Source organism: Lampetra planeri, chromosome 69 (assembly GCF_965212315.1).
Source record: "Lampetra planeri chromosome 69, kcLamPlan1.2.h2, whole genome shotgun sequence".
Lineage (NCBI taxonomy): Eukaryota > Metazoa > Chordata > Hyperoartia > Petromyzontiformes > Petromyzontidae > Lampetra > Lampetra planeri.
The window spans coordinates 487635-496314 of NC_136174.1; the positions used below are offsets into that span (position 1 = coordinate 487635).

General features: G+C 51.3%; 1 protein-coding gene across 1 annotated transcript; it reads right to left on the reverse strand.

Moving 5' to 3' along the window:
- Positions 1–588: 588 nt before the first annotated feature.
- Positions 589–8315, reverse strand: LOC144737397 (DNA dC->dU-editing enzyme APOBEC-3Ca-like). Its single transcript, XM_078620076.1, has 3 exons — positions 7649–8315; positions 4707–4835; positions 589–618 (listed from the first exon to the last, which is right to left on the reverse strand). The coding sequence occupies exons 1-3, from the start codon at positions 8228–8230 to the stop codon at positions 589–591; spliced, it is 741 nt and encodes a 246-aa protein (XP_078476202.1). The 5' UTR covers positions 8231–8315.
- Between the last annotated feature and the right edge of the window lie 365 nt (positions 8316–8680).

Sequence of the window (8680 nt, forward strand, 5' to 3'; positions counted from 1 at the left end):
ATTTTAATTTATTTATTATCATTATTTTAAATTTTCACCTACGTGACTTTACCGAAAGAACCAAAGTGTATGGATCCTTGCAGTCACGAAAACTTCAAATCTAGAATTAGCTGTATGAATATGCACACCCCGCCCCCCCCCCCCCGTGGATAAGCCTTAATCCGCGGGGTACCACTACTGATGCTACACGAAAAGAAGGAGATGACCTGCGGCAGGACCCTGGGTGCACGTCTCGCCGTTGAGGCTATTTTTAAATCCTTTATATTAAGTTCACTTGCTTGCTTGCGCGCTTACGACCGTGCAAATCTTTCGGTCGTTTTTTAACCCACTTCCCGGGATCCAATCGAGCTGACATTTTGCACACAGACTCGTTGTGCGTGACAATTTATTTTTGTAAAAAAATGTTTCCAAAATTTTACACTTTTTAGGAAAAAATAAATTGTATTTAATTACCAATTGCTTTATGGTGGCAGGCAATCATCTGACCCATAGGTGGCAGCCATCTCAAGCCAGAGGACGAGAGGACTCTAGCCGCCACGCATATAAAGGATTTATAGTGAAAAACTTTGTTTTTACGGGTTAATTTTTCTACTGTGTAAATGCGCTGCGTAAAGCGTGCTGTGCAAACACGCAGGCGAGCGCAAGCACGCGTAAACGATAGATGGTAATTTACGCGCACCTCACACACCAACCCCGCGCTGACACCCTGCAGCCCCGCGCTCGCTCTCTCACGCACCCAGCCCCGCACGCGGTCGCTCCACTCAAAAATCACAGACGCCACGCCGAAGTTCACCCACACACACATAAATCACACCACACCGATCTTCTGAACTGAAGTTTATTAATGGCGCCTATAAAGGAAACCCTGTGCGGCCCGGAGTAAATATTCTGCGAGCAGCGCCTAGCCCAGGGGTCGGCAACCTACGGCTCCGGAGCCGCATGCGGCTCTTTACGGGCTGCTTCTTGACGATATGTACGTATGTACATAGATGCATTGCGGCTCTTGAAATACTGAATTTTGTACCGAATTGGAAAGAAATGGCTCTTCTTGTTATTTTGGTTGCCGACCCCTGGCCTAGCCTATCCCTATTCAATCCCTGGGTGTACTCCAACTCTACATCTCACCTCGCGGATGCACTCACGGTGTCGCACGAACGTGGTGGGAGTCAAAGGGACGAGGATCCGAGAGGTCTCTGCCTGGGGTCGAGTCATAGCAGCACTTGCTAGCGTCTCTCGGATGCTGCGAGTGGCTGGGAGCCTGACCGGGCAGCTGAACGGCTGGAGGAGAACTGCCAAACGTTTTTTCCGCTCCCTCCTTTTATGCCCTCGGAATCCAAAGATCCAGGGACACGTGGTGTTATCCTGCGCGGCCAATCGGGCGCCTACCTTTTGATTTTAAACCGATGCCCCGCCCCTACCTGGAGCGTTGCTTTCCATTACGCCTCGATCCATTGTCTACGCCCCGTCCTCCTACCCCGTCCCGCGGAACACACAGCTGCAGTCAATCCAGAAATTTCTCTCCCACCCCCTCTTATAAGCTGCTCGCAGAGTGTTTGCCCTCGAGGCCCTATCTCCCTGTGCTGTGAGTGTCTCATTGCAGTTAGCCCGGTGAGCTTAGTCGCGCCCATACAATTTTAAGCCAATTAACGGGGGCCGCAATGCAATTTGGCCTGGGGGGGGTCGGCCAATCTCCTGGCAATGGGAAACCGTGGAACATCCCGCTATGGGACCCTCGGGTAAAAACCCATGGTACCAGGTGACCCCCCCACGAGACCCTACGTGGTGCGTGTGTGTGTGTGTGTTTAGTGAGGGTGGGAGTGAATTTGTGGGGAGGGGTGAGAGGGCGGAGTTGCTCCTTGCTGTGGCACCACTGGTAGAGAGAGAGAGATGCAAACTTCAAACATACAGCAGCAGCAGGCCTCAGGGTCGGGATCGAACCCCCGACCTCCTGCATACCAGGCGAGGTAGTTAACATCTCACCACCCTGGCACCCCTTTAACAAATAAACAAAATACATGAGTTCATGTTACATCTTGAATTTCTAAGCTTGGGAAAAGGGGCATTAAAACGGCAGCAACAAACAGTCCCAGGCCACACCAAAACAACACCGCACAGTCCCTCAATAACAAAACATTGTCACGTTAACTTCGAACTCTCAACACGTGGCCAAGGATTCGATTCGCACATCACGTTGGTAAATTCGGATGCATCCCCAGGCACCGATCTTCTGCTTCAGGATATTGTTCGAGGGACGATTCATGATGGTGAGGCGGGAAACAGGGTCGTCGTTCCGAAACGTCGCTGCCGCAGTGGCAAAGGCTTTGCGTCACCTCTTCCGATTCTCGTTCTTGGGATAGTTGAAATGGTAATTAGAGGGACGCCTTCGGATGTCTTGGGGTTGACAATGCCAGGGGTTCATTAATTAGCTAAATTTATCGCGCAGATTTGCCAAGGTGGAATGATTTTATGGATGGCCAGGGCACCCCAGTGTAGATTTCGTCTTGCATGAACTGATGAGAGATTGTATTTTAAGTCGAGGTCACAACGGTGGGTCCTGCATGGTACATCCAGTGCAAATCGACGAGCAGAACGATGAAGCGGCTTTTAATTTGTATTTACCATGGAAGTCCAGTTTACGATAGAAATCCAGTTAACCAAGAAAGTCCAGTTTACCATGGAAATCCAGTTCAACAGGGAAATCCAGTTTACCATGGGAGTCCAGTTTACCATGGAAGTCCAGTTTACCATAGAAGTCCAGTTTATGATAGAAATACAGTTAACCAAGGGAGTCGAGTCTACCATCGGAGCCCATTTTACCATGGTAATCCAGTTTACCATGGAAATCCAGTTTACCATGGTAGTCGACTTTATGCTTGAAGTCCAGTTTACCATAGGAGATCAGTTTACCATGGAAGTCCACTGCTGACCCTAGCACTAATGGTCAAGCCCCTCCCCTCCCCCTCCTCTTCCCCCGTCTCCTCTCTCCTCCTCCTCCACCAATCCACACCACAGATCTCAGCATCAATTGTCAATGGCCAGTAGTGTCGTGTATAGTGGTGTAGTGTATAGTGTAGTGTATAGTCATGTAGTGTATAGTAGTGTAGTGTATAGTAGTGTGTATTAGTGGAGTGTATAGTAGTGTAGTGTGTAGTAGTGTAGTGTATAGTGGTGTAGTGTATAGTAGTGTAGTGCATAGTAGTGTAGTGTATAGTAGTGTAGTGTATAATAGTGCAGTGCATAGTAGTGTAGTGCATAGTAGTGTAGTGCATAGTAGTGTAGTGTATAGTAGTGTAGTGTATAGCAATGTTGTGCTTAGTGTAGTGTATATGAGAGTAGTGTATAGTAGTGTAGTGTATAGCAATGTTGTGCTTAGTGTAGTGTATATGAGAGTAGTGTATAGTGGTGTAGTATATATCGAGTATGAAAGCGTGACAAATACACACGTGTCGACCGTGAATACATTTCACATCTTTTTGGTTTGATTTGTTTGTTAAGTTAGATTTGCCACATTAAAAAAAACATTTTCAGGTACGTATTAATTAAATCGTCAGCTATATTGCACCTGAGTAACTACCCATAGAAAACACGCTTTCCATGGAAGTTTACCATGGGAGTCCAGTTTACCATGGAAGTCCACTTCACCATGGAAGTTTACCATGGAGGTCCAGTTTACCATGGAAGTGTACCGTGGAAGTCCAGTTTGGCGTGGAAATCCAGTTTAACATGGATGTTTACCATGGAAGTCCAGCTTACCATGGAAGTTTACCATGGAAGTCCAGTTTAGCGTGGAAGTCCCGTTTGCCATGAACGTTTAGCATGCATGTTTACCACAGAAGTGCATTTTACTATAGGAGTTTACCATGGAAGTTTCGTTGACTGTTGAAGTTTAACAAGGACGTTTACCATGGAAGACCACCGCTCCCCCACTACACCCCTCCTCCCCTATCTTCCCCCCTCCTCCACCAATCCAATCCGCAATCATTTATACCAGCCCCTCCCCCCTCGTCACACCTCCCCACCCTCCTCCCCCTACCACCTCACCTCCCCTGATGTCCCTCCCCTATTACCACTCCCTTCCCTCACCTCCCCCCTCCCTCCTCCCCCTCCCACCCCCTCCCTCCTCCCCCTCTGCCCCCTCATCTCCCCCCCCCCATCCTCCCCCTCCCACCCCCCGCCCTCCTACCCGTCCCCCCCCCTCCCACCCCCCGCCCTCCTACCCGTCCCCCCCCTCTCACTTCCCCCCTCCCTCCTCCCCCTCCCCTCCCTCCCCTCACCTCCCCTGACGTCCCTCTCCTCCTACCCCAACCTCCCCTCACCTCCCCTGACGACCTCCTCCCCCTCCGCCCCCTCACTCCCCTCACTCCCCTCACCTCCTCTGACGACCCCCTCCCCCTCCACCCCCTCACTCCCCTCACCTCCCCTGACGACCCCCTCCGCCCCCTCCCTCCCCTCACCTCCCCTGACGTCCCTCTCCTCCTACCCCTCCCTCCCCTCACCTCCCCTGACGACCCCCTCCGCCCCCTCACTCCCCTCACCTCCCCTGACGACCCCCTCCCCCTCCGCCCCCTCCCTCCCCTCACCTCCCCTGACGTCCCTCTCCTCCTACCCCTCCCTCCCCTCACCTCCTCCCTCCCCTCACCTCCCCCCTCCCCTCCTCCCCTCCCCCTCCCTCCACTCCCCCCCATCCACCCCCTTCCTCCCCTCACCTCCACCCTCCCTCCTCCCCCTCCCCTCCCCCTCCCTCCCCTCCTCCCCCTTCCACGCCCCCCCCTCCCCTGCGATCCTTCCCCCTCTTCCTCTGCAGGCTCCATCTCTTGGTGGATCCACGTGCCCGCCTGGGGAGGGGCAGTGGGGGGGGGGAGTGAGTTGCAGCGGCCATAAATGACCCAGCATTCACTGCTGAATCCCCAATGTCTCTTTGTGAGTCTCCGTGTTTAGGTGTCTAGGAGATGTTAACCACCTCGCTGATTTTCCCTGGACTTTTCTGTTGCAGTAGTCACTGTAAGATGTTTCTTGTTCATGTTTTTGTTTGTTGCGGTTGCACCCGTTTCAAGAGCCACATGGCTCACAGGGCTTTACCTAATAAATGAACTGAATGAAATGGTATGCAGGAGGTCGTGGATTCGATCCCGACCCTGATGATGCCTGCAGCTGTCAATTTGGAGTCTGCGTCTCTCTCTCCGTGGAAATGTTGACTACCTCGCCTGGTATGCAGGAGGTCGTGGGTTCGATCCCGACCCTGATGATGCCTGCTGCTGTATATTTGGAGTCTGCGTCTCTCTCCCCGTGGAGATGTTGACCCCCTCGCCTGGTATGCAGGAGGTCGTGGGTTCGATCCCGACCCTGATGATGCCTGCTGCTGAATAATTGGAGTATGTGTCTCTCTCCCCGTGGAGATGTTGACTACCTCGCCTGGTATACAGGAGTGCGTGGGTTCGATCCCGACCCTGATGATGCCTGCTGCTGTATATTTGGAGTATGTGTCTCTCTCCCCGTGGAGATGTTGACTACCTCGCCTGGTATATAGGAGTGCGTGGGTTCGATCCCGACCCTGATGATGCCTGCTGCTGTATATTTGGAGTCTGCGTCTCTCTCTCTGTGGAAATGTTGACTACCTCGCCTGGTATGCAGGAGGTCGTGGGTTCGATCCCGACCCTGATGATGCCTGCTGCTGTATATTTGGAGTCTGCGTCTCTCTCCCCGTGGAAATGTTGACTACCTCGCCTGGTATGCAGGAGGTCGTGGGTTCGATCCCGACCCTGATGATGCCTGCTGCTGTATATTTGGAGTCTGTCTCTCTCCCCGTGGAGATGTTGACCACCTCGCCTGGTATGCAGGAGGTCGTGGGTTCGATCCCGACCCTGATGATGCCTGCTGCTGAATAATTGGAGTATGTCTCTCTCCCCGTGGAGATGTTGACTACCTCGCCTGGTATACAGGAGTGCGTGGGTTCGATCCCGACCCTGATGATGCCTGCTGCTGCATATTTGGAGTATGTGTCTCTCTCCCCGTGGAGATGTTGACTACCTCACCTGGTATACAGGAGTGCGTGGGTTCGATCCCGACCCTGATGATGCCTGCTGCTGTATATTTGGAGTATGTGTCTCTCTCCCCGTGGAGATGTTGACTACCTCGCCTGGTATATAGGAGTGCGTGGGTTCGATCCCGACCCTGATGATGCCTGCTGCTGTATATTTGGAGTATGTGTCTCTCCCCGTGGAGATGTTGACTACCTCGCCTGGTATGCAGGAGGTCGTGGGTTCGATCCCGACCCTGATGATGCCTGCTGCTTCCTAGTTTGCGTGTCTCTCTCTCCCCGTGGTGGTCAATGCGTGGATTTTCTCTTCGGCTTCCCTGCGGGTTTTCCCCTCCCACATTTCGAATCAACATCACCCACGCGTTCAGAGCTATTTGGCTGCGGCTATAAATGTCCATGCGATAATTGACTATATTGGCCACTTCGCTAGGCTGCTATCGTGTCGTGAAGGCCTGTGTAATGGTTCAATGGGGCGTCGTTAAACATGCCAACACTCGATACAGCCAATTAGTAAGGTTTGTTTGTTGTAGTACAGAGTTAAACTGATAACTTTAATCTAAATTGTGTTATGTTTTTTATTGTTTGACTTGCATCCCACTGGGATTTTTGCACACAGCATTGATATATGGTGCCTTTTCTGGAACGCTTTGCTGTTATTTCCTGGATTTTTCTGTTTGCGCGGAGTCACTTTAAGATGTTTCTTGTTCATGTTTTTGTTTGTTGCGGTTGCACCCCATTCAAGAGCCGAGTGGCTCACAGTACTATACCAAATAAATTAAACTGAAACTGAAATTATTAAGATTCGTCGCGTAGACAAAACATGGCAATTCGTTACTAGTGTAGTGACATAGAATGGGTCACTAAGGCGCGTAGTAATGTAGTCTATAGCAATGTAGTGTGTATAGTATTGTAGTGTATAGAAGTGTGTCATTAACAGTGACGTGCGGTGAGGTCAATGGCTGGGAAGGCACTGGCTAGTGTCAGAGACAGATTCAGGGGGGCGTGTTAAAAACGGCTCCCTCAGTGAGGCAGATGTGATAGCTGCCTCCCCTGGTGCGTTTTCATTGCAGTTCAATGACGAGACCAGCGAGCCTAAATATCTTTATACACGTACGTGAAATAAGTTACCTGGAGTATGGAAGGCGAGGACATGAAATGAAGGTGTCTACAAACATTACATTGGTGACACACTGAGATAGTAACAGGCACACGCTTATTGCCCGCGCTCCATCCAGTTACTGAGGGGTTGCGCAATCAGAAGGGAGGCTGAGCTCGTCGCTGCCTCACCTCTCGTCTCTTCCTGTATTTGCAGCGGAGCTCCGCGAATTTGGCGATTTTTACTATAAAAAGGATTGTAATCGTTCAGAAATGACATTAATAACACAGATCAGTGGAAAAATCTTAATTTTATTTGATTATTCCTTTTTTGTACTTTTCGTAACAGCTATTTTCCTTTGAGTATGACAGGTGAGGCTCTGCCTCCCCTGCCTCCCCTGACCGCACGTCCCTGGTTATTAAACCCGCCACCACACGACACGGCCAATTAGTAAGGGTTTGTCATGTAAACAGGTACAAGGGCATACCAGACTCACGCATCCCCGCACACCTTACCAGGATGGAAGAAAGTTTGTCTTGCGTCTGGGTCGCATTTGAATCGGTCATGTGCAGCCACTTGAGCGGCGGGCATCCACTTGCTTCCACGTATTCCGCCAGACACGTATCCACCTCTGTCTGCCCCATGACCCCCATTTGGAAGCCGTTGGACACGACGTGCTGAAGGTCACAGAGCCCACGGTAGTCTAACGCTTTGTATTTGTCGTAGATTCGCGAGAAGTACATCGTCAGCGTGTGCTGCTGTTCCTCCAGGAGATTTTGGAGCCAAGGCACCAGCTCCGACGAGCAGTTGCCGCACGGACTCCACGACATGTACCACGTCATTGTGTAGTTGCCTTGATGGGTCTCCAAATGGTCGTTGATCTTCGACATCAGGATCATTTCGGCATGGCGGAACGAGGGATTATTTCTGACGTACCCCCACAGACGTTCGCACCGGCCCCCCTCACTCTGCGGCTTGACGTCGAATATCACGTACGTCCGGCCCCTCCCCTCGGCGTAGTGCAAATTTTCAAATTCAAATTCGAACGTGTTGAAGTCCAACTTCTTGGAGACTCGCACGTTCTCGTCGCCGGCCATGTCCTCTGGACTCGAAGATCACCAAAAACTCGAACGCAGACAAATGCTCACCCGCCCGCCGATGTCGACTCGTAACGCCATCCCCCATAACTCATATATAGCCTATCTACGTTTCAACCCCCCCCCCACCCCCATCCACGTGTACATGGGGGTCACGTCACCAGGTTCGGTTTTAATAATATAATAACTTCCCCATCCTGCGTGCGTGCATCATCAAATCGCGAGGAATGCGCCCCATTCTCGTGCCGGAAGGTTTGAGGCGGTTAAGTTAACTGACAGGCGAACGGAACGCGAAAGAGATGACATAACTCGATTAACAACATATGCAACAACTCATACAGAGGCCCACAGACTCAAACAGAGATGCATAGACTCACCACACCGAGACCCACAGACTCACATATGGGCCCAGTGTCTCACAAAGATTCTCATCTTGACGCACGCAGGTCA